Raw genomic sequence first — 23,354 nt, 5'->3', positions numbered from 1 at the left:
TGCCTAGCTTAATGTCTGGCATTTCCAGGTAGGGCAGAGAGAATTCCCTGTCTGAAACCCTGATGAGCCACTGCTGATCAGTGCAGGTGATACTAGCAAAATGGAACAGCGGTCTGACGCTGTATAAGGCAGCTTCTTTTGCCCCTATTTAAAGGCTTCCAGGATCCACATCTGGGATTTCCAGGTACGGCTGAGAAAGAGCTGTATGAGGCCTTGGAAAGAGACTGTCAGCTGGCTTGGCAATGCTGACATGGATGGATTTCAGTGTCAGCCAGCCTCCTCCCAGCCTGAGGTCCTTCAGATGAGCATGTGGTCTTCAGCATACAAGGCATGCGGTTCTCCTTAATTGCTCAGGGCTGTTTCGACGGACTAATTCCAGGTTTGAATGCTTGGAAATAATCTCTCTCTCTCTCTCTGGTTTCATAAGCCTCTCTTGCAGGCAGGCATAGCCCAAAGTTCTCCAGGCAGGCTCAAGGAAAAAGGCCCTGCAGAGGCGGAGGCGGCTGAGCTGCTGCAGAGGCCGGCGTGGAGCAGCAGCGCTGAGCTGTGGATGTGATGCAGGCAGGCAGGCTGCAGGCAGAGGGGGCTCTCGCAACAGAGAGTGAGACAGACCAACGCACACACATTGCACACAGCCCAGATGAGCCCCTGGTGGGGTGGGCAGGCAACGCTGTGCCCCAGAGGCGGGAGAGAGGGCTATTGATGGCTACTAGCCAGGATGGCTCTGCTCTGCTGCCAAAGTTGGAGGCAGCGATGCTTCTGAATACTAGTTGCTGGAAGCCACAGGAGAGAGGACTTTTGTGCTCAAGCCCTGCCTCTGATTTGCCCTGTGAGAACAGGATGCTGGACTAGAAGGGCAACTGGCCTGATCCAGCAGGCTCTTCTGATGTTCTTATGTTATATGAGAGATATTATCAGGGGTTTTGGCCTCTGTGCCCAGCCTGGATCACAGATCTGGGCTTCTTCACCTGCTGTGTCTCCACCCTCTCCTTTTTTTGGTGTTTGTGTGGAGTTTACAAAGGCGGCTTGGCAAGCAAATGAGAGGAAGCCCCACTGGGATGGCCATGGGACTCCCCTCTGCAGGAAGGCCAGCACCACCAGCTCCCTCCCTCCAGAGTCGTTCCAAGAGAGGGAGAAATGGGCAGCAGGTCCTTTCCATCAGTTCAGCCAATAAATCACCAACTTCTGGGTCCTTGGATGCTGCCTCTTCCAGAACACTGTAAATAAGAACTAGTGCCTGAGTTTGCTTTCTTCTCTCCTGCTCCTCTTCCATCCCCATCCCCATTCCTTTTCCTTTTGTGTTGTGTCTTCTTAGTCTGAGGGCATGGACTGCCTTACAGTCGTGACTATCCTGGGAGCCTTTCCTTTTCTGGTTGAAGAGGACAGAAATGCTTCAAATAAACCAAAGAAAGCATCTCCTTGCCTGGTGGGTGGCGTGAGGGGTGCCTCTGCAGGTGGCCTTTGGTAGGTCTCCCCACTTAAAGAAAGTTTACAGCTCATGATGGGTGTTTGGAAGGTCTGCTCCATTTGGGGTAGGAAGTGGGGTGGAAAACAATGCCTCCCTCCAATATATTCTGAGGGGATGGGATGCCTGGGATCCTTGCAAGCTGAGAGGCATCCTGGTAAGGTCAAGGAAGGGGAGGCAGATGCCTGCCAGGGCAGTGGAATTGCCCCTTTGAGGGCAGCCCTTCTGGGTGAAATGAGAGTTGGCATGAATTGTGTCAATGCAATTGATGTGCACCTTTTAAAAAAAATGTAAATAACAGTTGCCAGCAAGGGGGGCAGTAAGAGACGGATGATAGTTTAACCCTTTGCTTCCTGCCATAGTCCTGATGGAAACTGACCTCCAGAAGCTTCTCTTTGCCTCTTCCATTGGGGTCACCAAACAGCACCTTCAGTGGTGTGGTTTTTGTCGGGACCATGGCTAGTTGCCCAATTAACACCACTTCTATAGTTTGGTCCTGCATAGTGTTGCAAGACGTTGGGATGTGTGTCAATTCTGATCAGGGATGCTTCTGTCGCTCTAGTTTCATTCAGTGGATAAGAGACATTCTTCACATGCTTAAAGGCAGTTTTCCATAATGCCAAGTTAGGAAGGTTCCATAGAAGAAATATAGTTGGAGCAACAATGCAATCTGTTGCACAGGATCAAGCCATTCTGGAACCTGGTGGCCCCCAGCTTCCATCCTCCTTGGCCAGGGTGATGCCAGCTGGGCTGATGGGAGTTGTAGTCCAAAAGGTCTAGAGGGCATCAGGCTGCAGAAGGCCAATCTACTCTAACTGGCAGACACTCTCTGGGGTTTCGGGGAGAGAATAACTTTTCCCATTGGTGCCAAGGATTGGAACTGTGAGAGGCAAAGCTCGTACTCCATTAGGCAAATCCATGGAGGAAGATGCTGGCCACAATGGCTATGCTCTGCCTCTATAGATGGAGGCAGCAATGCTCCTGAATACAAGTTTAGAAGCCTCAGGAGGAGAGTGCACTCTTGTGCTTGAATCCTGCTTGTGGGTTTCCCACTGCAGCATCTGGTTAGCCACTGCAAGAACAGGATGCGGGACTAGATAGGCCATTGGTCTGATCCTGCGGGCTCTTCTTATATTCTCCACCACTGAGCTCTCCTATTCCTCTGAAAAGCCAAGTGTGCTCCCAGCCCTCCTGCTTCTGTGCTAAGGGATGATTTAAACACAGATAAGCATCGGGAAGGGCCTTACACAGAAGCAAGCTCAGCATCACCTATGCTAACTGGCAGTGGCTCCCTGGTGTTCCAGAAGCCCAGACATGCCACTGGGGATCAAACTTGTGTCCTTCTGCATGCAGAGCAGGTCCTCTGCCCCAGGCGCGAGCCAGCAACAGACACCAAGGGAGAGATATTCAGGCTTGAGATGCGTTGAAATGCTTCTAGATGTTTCTGTCTTGGCTGTTTAAAGAGGCAGATCCAGATAGCAGCCCCCCCCAAACATTTCAGCACTAAACTGGAAATATTGGTGACCAGAGCTGCAGAACTAAAAGAGGAGCTGAGTCGTGTGCACACACTGCATTCATTTCTCTGGGCTGCACAAACTGGCTCTTTTGAGGCGCTTGGATCTGCAGGGGGTCCAGCACATTTGCTGTGTGGCTGGCACAGCCTGTGGAATGCAAGTCCGCACCGTGACGTGTCACCAGCAGCCACAGCTCTCAACCATGGTGGTACTGCAAGAAGTGGAGGTAAAGGGGCTGGTTTGATGCTGACCTCCCTGCCTCTCTCTCCTACCAGTTTCTCCATGACATGCCAGCCATCGCCCACAAAATGTAGGCCTCAGCACAAAGCCCCTGCGCCTATCAGGCGACACACTCTCTTTCTCTCGCCTTGCCATCGCCACCTTTTTCCTTCCTTCCTCCCTTCCGCAAGCTGCCTCCTGTCTCATCCATGACAGGGCAGCCCCTGCTTAGCTGGTGGGAATGGCAGCTTCTGATTCGAGGCGTTTTTTCCTCCTCTCACTAATCCCAGGAGCCACCAAATGCTAAGATCTGAGGAGATCACAGCCAGAGCTGATATTGCTGCAGGCACAAAACAGATAGCAAGGAGAGAAGCGGAAGGGAGGGAGGCTGTGTCAGGCGTCTTCTGAAGAAAAGGACCTTCTCAGCCGCCGTGATCTTTGGGGCATGGAGGTGCGAGGAAGAGCACTTTGGCCTCCTGAGGAGGGAAACTGGGCAGTGGAACCTGCCTTTGAAGTGAGCCAGGCCCGGCACTGTCTGAGGCACCCCCAGCCCACAAGTGCCTCCACTTCACAAAGCAAGCTGGAACAGGCCCAGTGGTGTGTGTGTGCGTGTGTCCCTGCCTGCGAGTAATTCCTTGGGGGACTGGCTCTCAGCTGTGTCTCCCACTGCTTGGGGAATGCCTGAAGGTGCTGGTCAGGAACCAGGAGGACGAGAAGGCTCATTTCCAAGCACAGAGCTGGGGGTGGGTATGCCCAACCCAGAGATTGAGAAGCACCTGGAAGAGATTGCCTCCAACCTCAGGTAGAACAGAAAGAGAGGAAGTGGGGTTTCATTCCAGGCTCCTCTGCTGATGCTGCTAGCTGGGTGCACCCATTTCCCATTCTGCTCAGATTTGAGAGTAACCCCCCTCCCATATATAATGACTACAGAGTGAAAAGGCTCGCGCTTTGTGTTGCTGATGGGACCAGATGGCAGAGCGGATCCCCTGGTGAAATGCCAAGAGCTTTTCCTTGGAATCTGGGGAAAGTCCCCTGGCACAGGGGTGAGTGGGTCCAGGTGGGCCTGTCAGTTAGTAGGTCATCTCCCCATATTCCTACGTGGCGTGTCCTGCACTGCTCATTCCCCTTCCCTATAAACATCAGAAGCGCATTAAGAGCTGTTTGACAGTGGAACAGACTCCCGTGGAAGGTGGCGGACTCTCCTGCACTGGAGGTTTTTAAGCAGAGGTTGGATGGTCATCTGTCACAGATGCTTTAGTTGAGATTCCTGCATTGCAGGGGGTTGGATAAGATGACCACCGGTATCCCTTCTAGCTCTGCAGTTCTATGATCCTAGGACTGCTGGATCCTTCCTCCTCCATGAAGACAAGGAGAAATTCAGTGACCAGGCATAGAGGATGCCTCGCCTTGCATGCCTCCCCTGCCAAGAACAGCCCTGCTGGATCAGGCCCAAGGGGGACAAATAGTCTAGCATCCTGATCTCACAGTGGCCCACCAGATGCTCATTAGGGGAAGCCCACAAGCAGGACCTGAGCGCAAACGCAGCAACTTTCCTCTCCTGCAGTTTCCAGCAACTGGTATTCAGAGGCACTTAATGCTTCTGAGTGTGAAGGTAGAAGAGTCATCCTGGCCAGTAGCCCCCAAACCATCTGCAGCCTATAATAATATCAACAATAATTTTATTATTTATACCCTACCCAACTGGCTGGGTTTTCCCAGACATTCTAGGTGGCTATGGAGCCTCCCCCGACCTGTGGGTCAGTAATGCTTGACAGAAAAAGGGGTTATGTCCCTCCTAGTTGGTCTCATTGAACAGCTGTTCTCAGCCCTACCTAGAGATGCTGGGGATATTGCTGGGGCGTTCTGCATGCCAAGCAGCTGCTCTGCCACTGAGTCACAGCTCCTCCCTGATTCACACCCATGGTACTGTAATATTTACCACACGTGGGCTGTGTGAAGAAGAAGGCAAACTGAAGACGCCCTGGGCTCATGGAGAAAGATGATCCCTTGGGGGGGGGAAAGCACTTTCTCTTGTAAAGCCATGACCCCCATGGTTGGACTTTCCACTGTGCTGCCTTAACTCCAGGCTATCCTGCTCCCTCTCAATACCACCATTGCCTAATTCAAACCCAGCCTTGTTGTTTGGGAATGAGAAGTTCGCCCTTTTGCCAGGAAACAAACTAGTCTAGAAGCCTCACACCCTCTGCCTTGGACCTCTGGCCTGCCTCTGCCCTGTTCCCAGGTGTCTTATCCTCACTGCAACCAAGGCAGGCCAGGCTGAGAAAGGGTGACTAATCCAAGGCCACCCAGAGAGCTTCATTGCTGAGTGGGGATTTAAACTTGGGGCCCTCCCAGCCTAACCCTGGCAGGCTCATCTGTCTGGGCGCAGGTGTGGGAGATGTGTGGCAGGACGTTCATGTTTCTGTGCTGGCCTTTGCAAGGCTGGGGGGCGGGGGGAGGTTGAGGCCCATGTCAGAACCACTTCACTTGAAGAGAGAGAGAGAGAGCCTGTCATGGGGAGAGGCCGGCATTTGTCCAGGGTGATCTGAGCTGACAGCTGGGGCCAGCAGGACCCTCAACGCTGAGGGAACAGGGAGCAAGATCAGCCCAAGTGAATCACAGATGTCCACTGAGATCAAGACAGCAGCTGAAGGACTCAGAGAGCAGAGGCCACAACTACATCTTCAAGTCACTAAGACTATGTGGACAAGCATACAGTGGTACCTTGGGTTAAGTACTTAATTTGTTCCGGAGGTCTGTTCTTAACACTTTAGCTAATGGGGCCTCCTGCTGCTGCTGCACCGGCTGAGCACAATTTCTGTTCTTATCCTGAAGGAAAGTTCTTAACCTGAAGCACTATTTCTGGGTTAGTGGAGTCTGTAACTTGAAGTGTATGTAACCTGAAGCGTATGTAACCCAAGGTATCACTGTATTAAGAACTGCAACATGCCTTCCACATGGTGGTAGGAAGGTGGCTCAAGGGTTGGATCTGAAAGGGGAGAGGATATCGCATGGGGGCTTGTCCCCTGGTCTGCTGCCAGACTGCTAATGGCCACATCAGGGAAGGGCTGCAGTGCAGGTGGCTGCCAGGTTCAGCCTTGCTGGCATCTCCAAAAGGGGCTAGGAAAGTCTCTTGCTGGAGACTCAAGAGTCACAGAAAAAACTGGTCCAGATTAACAGATGGTGGGATTCAGAGGAAGTCAGCTTCCAGCAACACCTTTCTGCAGACCTTTTTTTTTGGGGGGGGGTGGAGGGGTGGGGACATGCTGATCAAAGCTGTGGGTTCTCGGGCTGGTCAATGGGTCCACACCACAGCAGCCACCAGGTGGCTTTCTCTTCCCCTTCAGTTAACACCTGATCTTGTGAAGGCTCCCCATTGACCTTGACCTGCTTCTTCTCCTCTGCCACCAAGCATGTTCACCTCCCAAACCCCAAACCGGACCCCATCTGGGAGCAGCAGCTCTGAGAGGGGACCCTGAACCGAAGGGGCCTCTTTCCTCCCTCATTCTCTCTCCCGGCCTCCCCATTGTGGGCAATGAGCTTGGGGCAATATGACACGAATAGACAGCCCTTTTGTAACAAGCTCTAGGAGTCTGTTTTCTGGGGCATTGCAGAAAGATCGCTCAAACTTCAGAAGCTTTTAGGGTTTGCGTTTGATGTTGTTCTTATCACTGCTGAGGGTTGCTCTGTTCCTCCCATCCTACCCTGCAGGAGTGGGGAGATTATCTCTTTCCCTTTTACACTGAGAGGTGTGATTTAGCTGCAACCAGAAAAAATATGCAAACTTGGCTGACCTGCAGAACTCCCTGTTATTTTGCATACAGTGGTACCTCGGGTTAAGTACTTAATTCGTTCTGGAGGTCCGTACTTAACCTGAAACTGTTCTTAACCTGAAGCACCACTTTAGCTAATGAGGCCTCCCGCTGCCGGAGCACGATTTCTGTTCTCATCCTGAAGCAAAGTTCTTAACCTGAAGCACTATTTCTGGGTTAGCGAAGTCTGTAACCTGAAGCGTATGTAACCTGAAGCGTATGTAACCCGAGGTACCACTGTTTATGACTGGGGTTATATTTATGTATTTAGTTATGTCACAAAATGTATACACCACTTGATGGTAAAAAATATATCAAAGCGGTTTACAAAAGTCTTCCTCCTTGGTATATTTTGCTCTGGTTTCATAGTCATGGGAGCTGCATAAGACAGCCCCCTCTCACACACTTCCAAGCATATCTTCACAGCCACAAGGCTAGGAACTTGCTTTGCAAAACAGCAGCTGACAGCAAAGATTCTCACAAAGCTAAGGAAGGCACCAAGAACCATCCTTCTTTGATTCACCAGAATCGTGGCATACCCACGACCCTGCTGCTCAGTTCCATCAAGCTCTACAACCAAGAAAACACCTCTCCCAATGGCTTGATGCTGTAGACAAAGCAGATGCCACAAGGGGAGCTTAAAGGGGCAGACACTCAGAAGCCCCAGCCCCAGTGGGGGCATGCTGGAAGAAAGGCCCATTCAGCCACCCCCAACCTGGGGCCCTCCAGGTATTTTGGGCTACAGCTTTCCACCAGCCAACTCCAACCAACTCTGCTGGGTTTGGGGTGGTTGACGTTTTGGTACAAAACTTTCAGAAGGCCCCAAGTTATGGAAGGACGGGCCAGTTCAAACTGCATTAAGTTCTATGGATGTTATATTAACATTGTGATGTAAAACCACTTTGGGAGTCTGCACACCTGAAAGCAGTTTTGGAATGCTTACAATAAATACATATATACAAATATGTTCCTGGCCACATTTTTTGGGGGGGAGTGGGTGGTGATCCAAACAGGGCACGTGCAAAGTGCTGGATATGCCTGTCACCTAACTGCTGCTCTGCCCTGCACCCCAATCACATCTGGCTATGGTTTGCAGCAGCAGCAGCAGCAGCAGCAGCAGCAGCTGGGGCATCATTTGGATGGTATGTGTGTCAAAGATGGCTTTGTCTATCTGTCCACACATGGCGGGGACACACACAGGTGCAGTGATGTCGCGCGTGTCTGCTTCCATTGTGGATTAGTCCAGACAAGACAAGGCATGGAAGCTTCCAACTGAGCACCAAGAACAATCTCTGACCCAAATCCAATGTGCAAAGTAAAGGTGCCTTACCCCAAACCCGCCCATCTGTCCATCTGGTTTGGCACAGTCTCCCATGCCATGAGCTCTCCAGGGCTTCAGGCAGGAATCTTTCCCCAGCCCTACCTGGGGATGCTGAAGACTCAACCTGGAAACTTTTGTGTGCAAAAGATGTGCTACAGACCCTACTTCCTGTAGCAGGCAGGCAGGTCCTTTTCATGGTTTGCTTTTGGAAGTTTTGGCACAGCAGTCCAAAGGAGGCATGCCAGGGGACAAGCCTGATTGCCAATGGTGGGTGGGTGTAAAGCCCGTATTTTTAGCACCTGAGCAGGTCTTGGCGACCATGGCTGGGTTTTTACATTGGTCCCAAATAAACGTGTTGCAAGGGTAGAGTTCAGTGGTCCATTTTGAATCTTGTCTCTGACATGAAACTAAGTAGGTGGCCTTAGGCAAGCTGCTCCCTCTCTGCTCCCTCTCAACCCCGGTCTTTCCCCCCATAACAATATTCTGCTTTCTTGTAAAGGTCATATATGTGAAGCTCCATTCCTTGGCCCTTCTGTCTGCAACCGGAGAATAAGACTGCCCTTTTTTCTAAGAAAGGTAAATACAAGGTGTGTAAGGTGCAGCCACCCTATGAGCAAACTCAGTTGGTGCTGAGTGCCAACAGGAAGGGGAGCTAAAGCAAGGCCACTGAGGAAGCAGGAAGCAGGCACTGTTATGCCTTGGGGACTCTTGCCCCCCCCCCGCCACAGATTTGCACAAGTACAGAAGGTATTTTTTTTAAAAAAACACTCAGGGGGCAAATCCCCTCCTCCCAACAAGCTGAATGAGGACTGAGCACTCCTACTTTAACTGGCAGGTACTTGGGGGAGGGGCTCCACAAGTGCAAAATTCTCTCCTGGGGAAAGTCTGTCAAGCACTCTCCATTTTTAGGTGTCAGTTGAAAAGGCCTTTTATGACTGATAGTTTCTCTTCTTTTCCTTATTTCGGGGAGTGTTTTTAAATGCTGCTGTGTATTCTCAGTGCTTTGCTTGACTTTTAATTTTGTATTCTGCCGTTTTTAAGCGGCCATGGAAAATCACCTTGGAAATCAGGGTATAAAGACACAAACACTGGTATTTTGAGGATGCCGAGTGCCTCACTTGTGCAATGCCGTCGCGGAAGCACAGAAGCACCCAGCTCTGAGGAGGCTCCCGTGTGCAGAGCAGAGAATGGAGAAGGCAGCATGTGTGTGTGTGTGTGTGTGAGAGAGAGAGAGAGAGAGAGAGAAAGAAAGAAAGAAAGAGAAGAGAATGGATGATGTCTTGCTACTGTGTTGTGTTGGTTTCAGCAAGTCAGTTGCTCAAGGACCCCTGGATCGATCCCCCTGTCATGAGGGCACTACCTGTGCATGCTGCACAGAGATGGGCCCGTGAATGAGAACCTGTGCGCTCCCCTCCCCCTCCTGGCTGTGGGTGTGCCCCGGGGCTGAGAGGATGGAAAAGGACCCACCAGTACTAGGCTCGCACTCCTCCAGGTCTTCGTCGTCGCTGGGGCACTCGGCCGAAGCAACCAAGAGGTCGTCTGTGTTCTGCAGAGAGAGGAAGACGAGAGGCGTAGGAAAGGTCAGTGGAGGAAAGGCCTTCCCGTGGCAGCCACTCCCAGTGGAGCAACCCCCTTCCCCTCATTGCCACCTCTGGTTCCTGCTTCAGGAGTATCTGGGTAAACTTGCCAACTGCAGCTGCTGCCATTCCTCTCATCCTTACATGTTTGGAAATGCCTCCATGTGGTTTTAAGGCAGGCCCCTAAACTCCAGGGACTGAGCTCCTGTTTTGCAGGCAGGTTTAAAACCGCAGCCTGTGAGTGCAAGATGAACTGACACAGCGGAAGGCAGCTTCTGTATGTGGTTTTCTGGGATGAGAGAAGGGGATGTTTGTGGGGTCCACGCCAGCCTGGAGTGGCAGAGGGTGTCTAACTGAAAATCCCAGTTGTGCCACTGGCTGCACTCACCCCAACTTCCCTACCTCCAAGGGCAATGTGGTGGGCCACACAGAAGAGCTCCTTTGAGGAAGGGGAAGACATAAATTTCAGAAGAGGAGGGGCCTCCTTGCTCTCCCCCCACCCTCCGCCATCAATATTCCGGAGCCAGCGCCACCATCCGTATCAACCTCCTTGTGTCAGAATTAGCATAACAAAGGCTTGGACAGGAACCTGGGGCACAGAATCAATCAGCAGGACCCTGTTCTTACAGGGGAATATAAATGAGGCGCTTTTGGAGACAAACGATGGCAGGAGAGACGCCCCTGCCTCTTTGCCTCCTCCTGCTGTAGCACCCGCCTGCTCTTGGGAGGCGCATCCTGCTCCTGCCTGGTGCCAAGAGACGTGGGAAAGCAGCAGAAATCTGTTCCCGCTTCTGCACTCCTTCACTGCCACGCGGGGTCTTGCCTTACAGGCAGCTGGAGGAGGGCTTGGTCTTGCAGGAGGCTTCCTTTGCTACAACCCCCCACCACAACTCGATTCTGCTGCATCCAGGTCTTAAGCTCAGTTGTGGCTCACCTGAACCAAGCCCGTTCTCCACCCTGGATTACACAGAATAACAGGAATAAAGACGTGGCTATAAGCATGTGCAGAGTGCTTTCCTTTCACTACCGTGTCACCAACCCTCACATACCAGGGTTTCCAACCAGGGGATGCTGATGGTATCCAAGCAGCCCTGAGTACCTTGCCCTGGGCTTTTTTCAGAAGGTGAGAGTCTTGGAAGGGTATGCCAGAATCCCAGGGGTGTGGAGCCCAACTGTGGTCAGTGGGGGTGAAAAATGCACTCTGCACATGCTCCATTTTCCCAGGGGGAGCTCTTTTTAATCATTTCTCTTTTCAAAGTCCTTAGGATCTGGCGCTATCCTTGAGCTCCACGCTCAGGCTTAACCCCCCCTCAACTCCACATGAGGTGCCCATCTCCAAGCTGAATTCCTCGCTGCCTGAAACTGAGCATTCATTGGGGGTATGGGAGGCCAGGACTGCCCCCTTGGCATGCTACGTTCCCTCTCTTGCGAATGTGTCTGGAAATTGGTGCCTTTAAAAAAAAAGAAGAAGAAGAAAGAGGACAAATCCTTCTGTTGGGAACCCAGATTCTGTTCGGAATAAGTGAAATGCAGCAGGCCAGAAATGGATGGTTTCTCATGGGGGGATAAACCCCTTTATGAGGCAAACTCATGATGAAGACGCTTACTGGAAGCCAGGCAGTTGCACAGCACAGGGAAAGGGGAGAGACAAATGACCAGGCCCACCAGGGTCCTTGGCCTGCTCCCTCCCTCCACCCACTCATCTGGCTGGCTGTTGTGCCAAGTGGCCAACGGGGATGACAGAGGGTGGCTGGAGTATCATGGAGGGCCCTTGGGAAGCGAAGAAGTGCTCTCACTGGAGAGGCCCTTGAGGTAGATGGCTAGGGGAGAGAGAGAGATAGAGAGAGCAGATCACCAGAGCATTTTGGGCTGCCCTGTTCTTCCCAGGAGATGCTCTGGAAAAAGAGCAGAGAGACCTGTAAGCAGCAGAGGAAGCTGGTTTTGGAGAACCGAGACTTTTTTTTTGGTTGGGGGGATGGTAGACCTCTGGGGGGGCCCTCCCAGACAACACAGCCTCCTCATGCTACCCAGTCATTGCTATGAGTGGACCTTGTTTCTATGCTCTTAAGAGATATTGTGCTTTTTCTGCTGACACCCTGCCATGTTCCATCTACTCAGGTGAGCGCAACATCGCTGCATCAGAGCAGAGGGGACGATTCGCCCGAACAGCCATTTGTAAACAATTTGAAATTGGTCCTTAAAAATAAAAAAATCTATTACGCTAAAGAGCTTATTTATTTAAGTGATTACTTTCAGGATTGTGATAGCACCTATTCATTTAAATTTTGCAGTGCAAATGTTTTAATTTTAAAAAATCCATCCGAAAAGTGCTTTAGTGCTCATCAAAAGCAGGATTAAAAATAAAACAAAACGATAAAATGCTGCTGACCAGGAAGGTAATAGTCAAGGTGTGCTGAGTGGAGGAAGGTTCAAAAGCAATGCTTTTTGGAAAAGTCAGAAAAGGAGTGCAAAGGAGATCTAAATTTACAAAAATAGAAACAGCTCCTCCATTCCCCAACACCATTGCCAAAAAAGATCGGCTTTCTTTGTGGTCTGAAAAAAGATGGAAGGAGATGGAAAAAGACAGGAGGAGGATTCTGTGACGGGGTCATGTAGCCCCTCTGGGGTCCCTGAGACATTCTCCCCCTGGGAAAATGGAGGGTGATTTTCTGCCACATTTCTGAGGGATATAAATTTCTCCAAAATTTTCAGGAGGGGATTGCCACTCCCTGTCCTCTGGTACTGTGGCTGGCTAGTGGGAAGCTTTGGAAAGAGCCTCTTGAGGCTTCTTGCTGGCCATGCTCTGGGATGTCATTTGGGGACATTGCTATCAAGGCATTCTGGGAAGCGTGGCTGGCCGAAAACAAAGGAATGAGCCTTGTGCAGCTGTGAGTGGTACAGAACTCCCCCTTTTTAGTCTAATAACCAACCCCCACCTACAAAAGCATAGGCTACCTTATAAGGGTCAGCAAGGTGAGCTGCAAACCGATGAAAATACTGGGGGCGGGGGGGAATTCCCTCCCCACGATCTTTCAAGAGAGCTTTATTTCATTCCCCACCCGCAACACCTGGTTGGAAAAGGAATTTTTGGCAGAGCTCTACTACAAATTGTGGCAGCTCCACCTTGCATGCCTGTTGTGGAAGGACCCTGGAAATTCTGTGTTTGCTGCTCAACTCGGACCCCACTAAGGAGGCCATGCTCATCTGTCTCCAAACATCCAAATGCCTTCTCCCATGGCGGTGTGTGTGCTTCTCCCATGGCGGTGTGTGTGTTTTCAGGATCAGGTAACATCCCCACCAACACCTATCCATTGATCTCCCCTCTGCCCCCCACCCACTGAGCTTCTGGAAATAGATGGGGAAGAGGGTGATGGTGGCTCTGAGCTGAATTGTTCCTTGCAAGGACTGCGTTGGAGCAGAGGTGGGGATTCCAGATGAATTAACGCACAGTTGCAAGGGGACAATTTCAGCACCAAAACTGCCCCCCTGCTGCTGTCCCCAGTGCAAATTCCTCTGTATCTTCACACCACCTGCCTCTTTCCTGTGTCCCCCCCCCACCCCACACTTTCAAGGCACGAGAAACCAGGCCAACCTAATTACTGCCACAGTTGCCATAGCAACCGGAAGACTTTGTCAGCGGTTTTTTTTTTTTTAAAGGAACATCATCTGTGCCATCAGAGGCAGAAAGGCCCAAGCGCGGCTGAGGGAGATAGGTGGAGGGGGGAGACATTCATGAGGGCTCCTTTTTTGCATGTATTGCAAAGTGTGGTGGAAGGGGGGAGGAGTATTGATAACCAGCCCTGTCCCACAGCTCTGTGGCTCCCAAAATAAGACTGAGCCCAGGAGGAGGAGGAGAATGACCACCATCCTTGTTCACCCACCCCAGAATAAGTGGCCCTTATGAAAGGGGCACCCATGTGCCTTCCACACAGGTGGTCTTGGGTTCAATTGCCAACTCCCTCAGGGAGCAAAAAGGTGCCTTTCTGAAACCCTCAGGCAATACTGATGCCCCAAATGGTCTGAAAGGTGCCTTTCTGAAACCCTCAGGCAATATTGATGCCCCAAATGGTCTGAGGCAGTTGGTGATGCTCTTCTTTAAAGCGGTGCTTTGCTCAACCAAGATTGGCATCACCAGCAGGACAGGGTGCTAAGTTCCATCTCTGGCATCTCCAGTCAGGAAAGGCCCCAGAGGCTCAATTCCAGAAAGCTGCTGCCGCACAGTGCAGACAGCACTGGGCTGGGTGGATCAACTCTCTGAATCAGAGTAAGAAGGTGGCTCCTGACACTCCTATCAAAGTCACCCTTTAATGGCAAGCATGATGACTAAGAAAAGGGTTATAAAGCGGGGGTGAAGCCTGGGGTCAATCTCTGGGAACAACCCCTCTAGGAAGCCCCGGAGAGTTGCTGCCGGCCAGTGCAAACGATACAGAGCTAGATTGACCAAGAGATTGACTTGGCAAAAGGCAGCTTCCTGTGTTTGTAAGATGCTCCTGTGAGACTTCCAAACCAAAATGTGCTCTTTGAAAGTGGGCGCCACAAATCTCTATGTGTAGTTTATTATCACTTGGCAGCAGAGTAGGAAAGCTGTGGTTCCTGCATTGCAGGAGGGGTTGGACATGACCCTTTGGGTCCTTTCCAACTCTACAATTTTATGATTCTATGAAAGATGGGATCCCAGGAGCCAAGCACATCTGTTCTTAGAGGAGGGAGAGTGCCAGCAACAGGGACAAAGGAAAGGCATGCGTTGGGCAGGGGCTGAAGAGCTGGTCTTATGAGAGCACGGGACTGAAGCTGTGGGCAAGCTCCTCTCAGATTAGATAGGACTAAAAGCTGCCTACCTTGCAGGGACGTTATGTGGACAAGCATGCTGCAAATTTTAAAATGGCTTAATACAGTTGCTCTCTAACAGCAGCTGAGAAAACAGGTGCTGTGGCTTTGAAGTTGCTTCCACCTACAAAGGCCTGAATGGCCAAGGTCCAGAGTAACTTACGAAGTCCATCTCTGCATGAATCTGGCTGCCTTGCCCCAACGTTCTCCTTTGCTGATGGCAAGTGGAGATAAGGAAAGAGGGCAGACAACCAGAAGTAAAGGGATCAAGGCATGGAGGTGTGTGTAAAATTAGGAATAGGAGATACCGTATTTTTCGCTCTATAAGATGCACCAGACCACAAGACGCACCTAGTTTTTGGAGGAGGAAAACAAGAAAAAAAATATTCTGAATCTCAGAAGCCAGAACAGCAAGAGGGATTGCTACGCAGTGAAAGCAGCAATCTCTCTTGCTGTTCTGGCTTCTGGGATAGCTGCGCAGCCTGCATTCGCTCCATAAGACGCACACACATTCCCCCTTACTTTTTAGGAGGGAAAAAGTGAGTCTTATAGAGCAAAAAATACGGTACTTCAACACCAGCATGGAGGTCCTCTTCATCCCTGGACCAGCCTGCCATGCTGAAGGGGAGGGCAAGTGTTTGAGTCTCACACAACTCTTCATCTGGATGAAGAAGCCTGTGTCAGACATGGTTGTCAATAACTGGAAACCAGCAATCTCCTTTATCCACCGGAGGCTTCTGGGTGATCCACTCCCCGCCTGCCCTTTGCATGTGTGTGGTTTTCTCGTTTGGGCTTTTTATTTCCAACCTTTTAAGGCGTTCTAATATTTTAATGTGATTTCATTACCTTTTATGATATTGCGTTTGTGGCCTGACTGCTAATGGCATTTTTATGTTGCTTTACGATGCTTTGCCCCAATCGGTGCAAGGTGTGTGTGAGGAGAGGGGGTGCTTACATCAATACACCTGGGGTCTGACCCCAAGCTAAGTCCAAAGAGCTGAGCCCTCCTTGTCTCTTCCTCCTCTCCCCCCACTGCTGCCCATCAGGTCTCCTCTAGCAAGAAAAGCAAGGAGCTGAAGCAGGGGTGGAGGGAGTTCAGCACAATTTGGCAGGAACAGAAACAAGCCTCACTCAGGGGCTGACTTCAGGCTTTCCTGCCAAGCCAGCGGCATGTGTTAGGATACAGGATTTTGTTTTGTTAAATGCACCCAGGGTTTGGGCTTCGGCCCCAAACCCTCAGCCGGGTTCTGAGCATAGACACACAGAATTGCAGAATTGGAAGAAACCACATGGGTCATCTAGTCCAACCCCTGCAATGCAGGGATCTTTTGGTGATGTGGGGCTCGAACCCACAACCCTGAGATGAAGAGTCTCAGTTGCAGGAAGTTTTAAGGGGAGCCTAAACAGAAGCAGGTCTTGTAGCAGGAGCAGACAGACAAGGTAGGTTGAAGGGAAGGAAAGGGACATGATAGTTGTGATTCCTGCATTGCAGGGGGTTGGACTAGATGACCCTTGGAGTCCCTTCCAACTCTACAGTTCTATGATTCAATGACGTTGGGCCTTACCAGAGTCTTGCTCATTTCCAGGTGCAGCCTGGTGTGTGTGGGTGTGCATCCAACAGCTAGGCTATTAGTAAGTGGGGACTTGAGATGCAAAATATGGGATACGTAAGAGTGGCCTGATTATTTTTACAGGCATTTAAAAATAAATTGCTGCTTCTAAGACTGAGGTTTCCATAGGGGGAGAGGGACTTCTCAGCATAAAATTACTCCATCAAGCTCCTTTGATGATTGTGAGAGGCACAATTTTTAGCTGGAAAATGGCATTATGGGAAGGGGTTAAGAAATCTCCTTCCTCCTGCCCCCCCCCATTACTTTCTTCCTTCAAATTGCAGCCTCAGTGGCTGGATTTTGAAAAATCAAAATCTATCCCTAAAAGGAACTGCAGGACACCATGAACATGGTGTTCCACCTCGAGAACGGCAGGGCTGGAAGGAAGTGCAGGCAACGCCAAACAGACTAGGATGGCAAGTTTCCAGGCTTGCTTTCTTGAAAAGCAAAGGCAGCACAGGGAGAGAGAGGAAAGGAAGCGGGGCTTGTTCTGACTTGCTGACCCTTCCTCCCTTGTCCATCTGCTTCTGCAGACATGCAGAAATGGGTTTCGGTGCTGGAATGCTGGAGCCAGGCTCCTCGAGTGCTTCTAAGCTCTCAAATCAGCTGTCCAACATGCCTAGCTCTGATTTCTCAAAGACGGATGTGCTATAACCAGGGAAGCACCTTTGCTTATTACGCGCCAATATAGACCATTTTTGAAGATGCTCTGATTTTTAAGAGCAGATAAGTCTAGTGCCAAAACCAACCCCTACTCCCCGCTTCTCCCATTTTGCTTCACCATTCAGAGATGGTGAAATGGGAGGCTAACATTTTTTTGGGGGGGGGGGGAATTCAAGGCTTGGCAAAACTTACTGCTGGTAACCAGAGCCCCTTGTAACAGCTGCCATTCAATATCTATCCCTCCCTGCCCCGCTTGAAGGCTCTGAGAATGATGATGTATTGTTGTTCTTGACGAGGGCTTCTGAAGAAAAGAATGATGGTGACAGTGGGGGCACCGCCCCTTTCAAGCCCTTGTCAAAAAGAAGCCGGGATCATCAGGCTCTATTGTTTTGGGGCGAGGGGTGGGGTGGATGTTGACCACGAGCTGACAACCGATGAACTCAGGCAGTAGTGGATAATCTCAGGGGCTGCAAACGTCTCTCCTTGGTTAGGTGGTCCCATCCCCCAAGCAAAATGTGAGCTAAAACTTTTCTCGGGGGGGGGGGGCGGGCTTTGGCTCAGCACCCTGAAGAGGACACACAGCCCCAACCACCCCTGAGGCCCATTCCCAGGTTGCCCTCCTGTAGCCCGGCTCCTCCTCTGCCCATCGCCTCCGCCCAGTTAGACCCTCCCTGGCTAGACCTCTCCCTCCCTGCCCTCCCTGCCCCTGAGGCCCTCCTCCCTCCCACTGACCTGGGTGATGCTGTCCCGCATGGTGGGTGAGCGGCCACGCCGCGTTGTGGTGGTAGCCATGGTGGTGGTGGTTTCCATGATGGTGGTGGACATGTCTGCCAGCAAGGTGGTGGCTGTGGTCTCCGTGGTCATGACGGAGGGCACCTCGCCCACCAGCCGCAGGTTCCCCTCCACCTTCACATTGGGGTCGCTCTCGGCTGCCAAGGAGAGGACCTTGAGCCCGTTGTAGTACAGCCCCGAAATCTGGCCCTGGAAGGGGCGGCCTTGGTCCCGGCCTCCAATCTTGATGGCGGCCTGGCTGTTAAATATCGTCAGCTGGCGACCTGGCGGGGGAGAGGGAGGGGGGCAGGGAGCCACGGGGGGAGGAGGGGGCAGGCGGAAAGAGAAGGTGGACAATATATGAACTGGGGGTTCGGCGGTTGGGTGGTGGGGCTCAGCAGCACACAGTACACAAGAGCTGTCAAACCAGGCTGGCTGGAACTTCAGGAAGGGCAGCCCAAGCACTTCTCCCTTCACCCTCTGAGGAGGCCTGTGTTTTCCTCTTCTGGTCTTTCAATGGTTCTCTGCACCACCATGAGACCTTCTGCTCCCACCACCGACCCTGTGGAGCAGCTCTGTCCTCATGTGTCCCTCATCTGCTCATTTATCCATCTGCCCGTTCATCTATCCATCTATCTCTACCCACCCACCTTGCTCTTCCAAGCCTTCTTGAGTTTGATTAGTCTATACCCCTGGGAACCATCCATCTTCGCCTCCTATGTTGGTTAGAGGGTGCCTTTGTGGCTTGTGCAGCCCTGCCTCCCTCCCTGCCCAAGACAGACACTTCTTGGTTGGGCAGGCGGGGAAAGCGGGGGGTCAGGCAGGTGCAGGAGCACCAAAGGCTGGATTTTGCCCACCCACTCACTGCCGCTGGGGCTCCCCTGACTGACCCACAAAGTCTGACTCAATCAAATGCAATCGAGCCACTCTACATTCCTCTCTAATCTATTTTCTTCGTCTTTATGGCAGTTGGATAGCAGCGTGTGTGGAATAAGAGACAGATAGGAGAGAGACCTTTCTTATCTCATCTGTCTTCCTTGACTCTTATTCCCTCTTTACCCATCTGCCTCTCCATCCATCCATCATGGAAACGGGTTCATTTTCTAGCTTCTTGCCCTGGCCATCCTTCAGCTCTGTGCTTTGTGTTGCCCCTCCCAGAACCTTCTGTGGGACGTACTCCGATCCCTTCCCTGCCCACCCCTCATAAGCTTTCCAACCAGCTCCCCTGCACCCTGGCTTGCACTTCAGGCCCCCTAAGCAGGACAAAGAGTGAGCGAGAACGGAGGGGGCCCAGTCAGCCGCTGGAACCCCGGTGGAGATTGGGGAAGTGAGGCTGACAAGCAGAAGGACTTGTGGGGGCGCAGGAGGGCAAATGTGGGCACCTTGGCTTCACCCTCTCGCCTTACTCTTCCTGGATGGGGGAGTCCTTCAACTTCACTAGGCCTGGGTCATGAGGAACACCTATTCTATGCTCCAGTCCTTATTTGAGGGGTGGGCATGGCTGCCTCCTGTAAATCAGCCCACTGGCATCACAGGCAGCTTCAGGCAGTCTTGCCCCAGCCCAACTCCCCTCAGGCCCCTGGGGGTCTTCTCCTTGCTTTGGTGGAGCAGCCTTGTGAGAAGGCAGCAGGTTTGGAGCACAGGCAAGACCCTGTGCTCTACCCGCTTTAGAGGAAGTGGGCCCAGAGGGGAAGGACCCTTCATGGCACCTAACAGATAGAGGTGGGTGGAAAAATAGCCCCTGACAGCCATTTGGGGGAGAGTCTGTGATGGGTCGCATCCGTGTCGGGAACAGGGGAAGCAGGAAAAAATGCCCTCTGGAGCAATTTGCACCGGGGGGGGGCACACATTGTCAAGTGGGGCAGGATGTGCATGAATGGAAACTGAAGGTGGGGGCCAGCTTGACGGGGGTCAGAAGGTGAGTGAGATCCAGGCAGGGGTTAGGGAAACCTGTGGCAGAAGAGGGACCACATGAGGTGGAATTGATGAAAGGGCCCCAATGGCTCTATGTGTGGGGGAAATGCAAGGGAAAAATTGGTGCTTGTTCAGTTAAGCCAGCAGAATTGCAGAGTGAGCCATTTGGTGTAAGGGCCAAAATAGATGCATGTGTATACAGCACGATCACATTTTGTCTGTGTGTGTTGGTAGAGGAGGTGTTTTATGTTTTTTGGGATGGTGCATATATGGAAAAAAATGTGTGTACTCAAACTACCCCCTTGGAACTGCCCCCCATGTGAGCAATCTTACCTTCTGGAACTGGTACGCCAAGCGGGCCCTCCAAGCAAGGTGGTGAACTTGAAAGCTCTTTCTGCACTAGGAAAACCAGGTGCAAAAAAGAGCTTTTAAGCTCTCCGCCTTGCGTGCAGTTAATTTGTGCAATTTCAACCAGACATCTTTCAACCGAGCAAGATCAGTTGATTGTGAGCAAGGATGTGATCCTGCTGTATAGGCATCTATTATGTAAATGAATAGCAGCCGTGTGGGGGTGAGTGGGGTTGGCCCTTCCCTCCCATTTCCCCCACTGAAAATGGCTCCCTTCAAAGCAGCAGGGGGTGGGAGGGGGGGGGGAACAGGGTGTCTAGGGGCTTATACAGAGGTTTCCACCCAGTCTGTGGCGTCAGTGGCATTCTGCTCCTGGGTACCAGTAATGGGGAGCTCTCAAACTAGTTCCCAGTTGGGCACTGGAGGAAAGAGGAGCCACCCAGCAAGGGTCTTCTCATGTATTGAGGACTCAACAGCAAGGTGGGCAGGACCTCAGGAATGTGGTTCATGGGACTCAGGTCCCTTGGCTTGCTTGGATGGAGAGATCTGCGCTGATCTCCTTATGGCTGGAATATAGCCTAATGCCTAAAGGTAGGTCACATCCACCCGCTTTTTGCTTTTGGCTGCACCCACCACTGTCAGCCCAGCCCCCAAGGCTGCCCACAAAAGAAGGTCCCTTCCCTCTGCCCTAGGGAATCTCACTACTTTTCACTACTGCCCAGCTGAGGTGGTGGTGGGTCTCTTCGGTCAAATTGGGGGAAAGGGGCAGTCAGCTTTGGACATGTGGAAGGCCCCCTGACAAGAAAGAAGAGCATTTGAAGAGGGAAACACATGCACCTGAGTGAGCTAGTGCAGAGGGACTTTGGAAAAGCAGCCTGCCAAGGGCTGAGAATACAGAGCAGCTCCCCCTCCCCGCGCCCACCCCCGCCACCCGCTCATTAGCTGATGCCCCTGCCAGCTGCAGAGCTTCAAACTCCAGCCTGGCTGGGAGAGTCCCTCCCCCCTCGCTCACTCTTCGTTCAAACGGTTTTTCTGGGGGTTTTTTTGTGTGCAGGGGGGAAAAAAGATGGGGAAATGTTAAAGGGACCGTCTGTTGCAACCTAAAAAAGCATCTCCAGATGGAGCCGACTGAACTTTCCTAATCTGTTATGGAAAAAAATAATAATTATAAAAAAACCAAAAACCCCAAACAAAACCCTGACTTTAAAATAAACAGCTCTTGCTTTTTGTCCCCCCTGGAGAAGTTTGCAAGTGGATATTTTTAACCCTCTGAGTCCCGTTTTGCCCCCCTTCGTTTTAGAAACAAGATTATTGTCAGTATTATTGTTATTTTTAATGTTTGGTTTTTGTTCAGGGTTAGAATCAGGCTCAAAATAAATGGATTCCTGACAATGTTCTCCACCCTACATACCCCCACCCACCTGCTTATTGGTTTAGTGCCTTAATTAGTTTTGGTTTTCAGGAACCACTCCCCCCATTTAATGCTATTTCCTGTTTATTCCCCACCTGGCTTTTCTTTTTTCTTGTGTGAAAATGAGCCTATACGTCTGCCCAGAGGCACCTGTGGGCCCTGGTGTGCCTCTTGCACTGGGCCTGCCCAAATTCCCTGGCCCAGAGGCATTGATGCTATATGGACATAAATGCTTGTGAGCAAAAGCCAGGAGAGCATCAAGCCTGTTTTGCTGAAATCCTGCAGCTCAACAGCAAACAAAAGAGGTAGGCTGTGTGTGTGTGTGTGTGTGAGAGAGAGAGAGAGAGAGGGGGGGGGGAGACAGAGACGGTGGTGGGGAGGAAACAGGACTAGCGCCAAATGAAACATCTGTGGAAGCCAAGACGGCTTAGCAACCTCCAGGGAGGCATAATTCAGAAGTAAATCCGCCTGAGTAGCCGATATTCCCTGTGTGTACTTCTTTCCCTCCGCCATCATTGCTGAAGCCTGCTAGAGCAGGCAGAAACGCTCATCTCCAGACCCAGGATTCTTCCTGCTCCACTGCCAGTCCTGCAAGGTTGGGCAGTGAGCCACAAGGAAGCAGAATCTGGAGGCAGTGGGGTGCAGGCAAGGTTTCCAGCCCTACATAGTTCAAGGGGAGGTGCTGAGGACTAGGGAGGAACTGCATGAGAAAGGAAGGAAGGAAAAGAAAGAGGCGGGGAGAGAGATGAGGGCTTAGAGTGTGTTTTCAAAGTCCAGGGTGCAGCCCCAAGTGTGTGCAATAGAGTGCCTCTGGCTACGTACAGAGTGCCCAGCTCTGGGTCCCTACTTCTGGCAACCACACCAGGGAGAAAGGGTGCCTCCGCAGGCTCTGCCTTTTCCTTGACTCTGCTCTCATTTTCCAGAAGTGTAAAAGCTGCCAGGAAGCACTTCAAAGCTGAGGAGGCTGCCATGGCTCAGCTGCAGACCTTGCATTCCCTAGCCCTGAAAAGCAGAAGGGAGGGAGGGAGGGAGGGAGTGGGGGCTCACTTGAGCCTCTTGGCCCCTGCCCAGGACCGGCTTCTCTCAGCACCAGCAAGCTGGCTGGGCAGGTGCCAACAGGCCAGGCTTGCAATCTGGCTTGGGTGCCCATGAAAAACAGCCCCTGCCCATCAAGAGACACAGTGGGCTGTAAACGGAAATAATTAAGGGAGTAAATAATAATGCAGGTTCAAATGAGGCTCTGGGCTGTTATCTTAAGCCAAGCTGGGTGACAGGCTTTCCCATTTATTTATTTTGGAGAGGCAAATTTACAACCCAGTAGTTTTGTGTGTGTGTTTTTTGGATGGGTGGAAATTGAAAACATTTTTTTCCTGGTGGATTTTTTTTGTTTGTCTAGTATCAAAAGTGAGCTTATATTTTATTTTATTTTAAGTAGAAATGTGTCAGGCACATCTCAGGATGCCCCCCCTCCAGTCATTGCCAGGCTAAAGGGAGATTTGCAAGTCTAATGATGCCACTCCTGGAGGCATTCAGAGGCTGCCCCCCCCCCAATCTGGCCAAGAAGGAACTGCTGGAATCAAATTTTGTGGCAACTAAATAGCAGCCCCCTCCTCTGCCATTTCATGCTAAAAACCCGAGATGCCAACCAACCTTAGCAGACAATCCCCCTAATAGAGATTTTATTCTGAAATCAGGCAGTGCAGACGAGTGTGTGTGTGTGTGTGTGTGTGTGTGTGTGTGTGTGTGTGTAAAACAGATGTACCTGTCCAAATGTTACCTTTCCTTGAGGGGTGCCAAGGAAAGAAACAAGCTCCCCCCCCCCCGGTCTATTCCACGTCCTGCTTTAAGAGCTGCTTCCCAAAATGAAGCAGGACTGACGCCAGGGGCTGTCCCTGTGGGGCT

The 23,354-nt window shown here is 51.4% G+C and overlaps 1 protein-coding gene across 35 annotated transcripts in view; it reads right to left on the bottom strand.

The window, feature by feature from the left end:
• The window catches only part of NRXN2 (neurexin 2), a 341,743-nt gene that overhangs the window by 12,269 nt on the left and 306,120 nt on the right, over positions 1 to 23,354 (bottom strand). For all 35 annotated transcript variants that reach the window (XM_053369667.1, XM_053369668.1, XM_053369669.1 and 32 more), the window contains 2 exons: positions 17,741 to 18,063; positions 9,799 to 9,877 (listed from right to left, as the gene is read on the bottom strand). In XM_053369667.1, the coding sequence (XP_053225642.1) occupies positions 9,799 to 9,877; positions 17,741 to 18,063 (402 nt within the window). The remainder of the gene's footprint in view (positions 1 to 9,798; positions 9,878 to 17,740; positions 18,064 to 23,354) is intronic.

Source organism: Podarcis raffonei, chromosome 16, assembly GCF_027172205.1.
Source record: "Podarcis raffonei isolate rPodRaf1 chromosome 16, rPodRaf1.pri, whole genome shotgun sequence".
NCBI classification, from domain to species: domain Eukaryota; kingdom Metazoa; phylum Chordata; class Lepidosauria; order Squamata; family Lacertidae; genus Podarcis; species Podarcis raffonei.
Note: the sequence above shows the minus strand (reverse complement) of the source record. Positions and strands in the feature narration are given on the sequence as shown.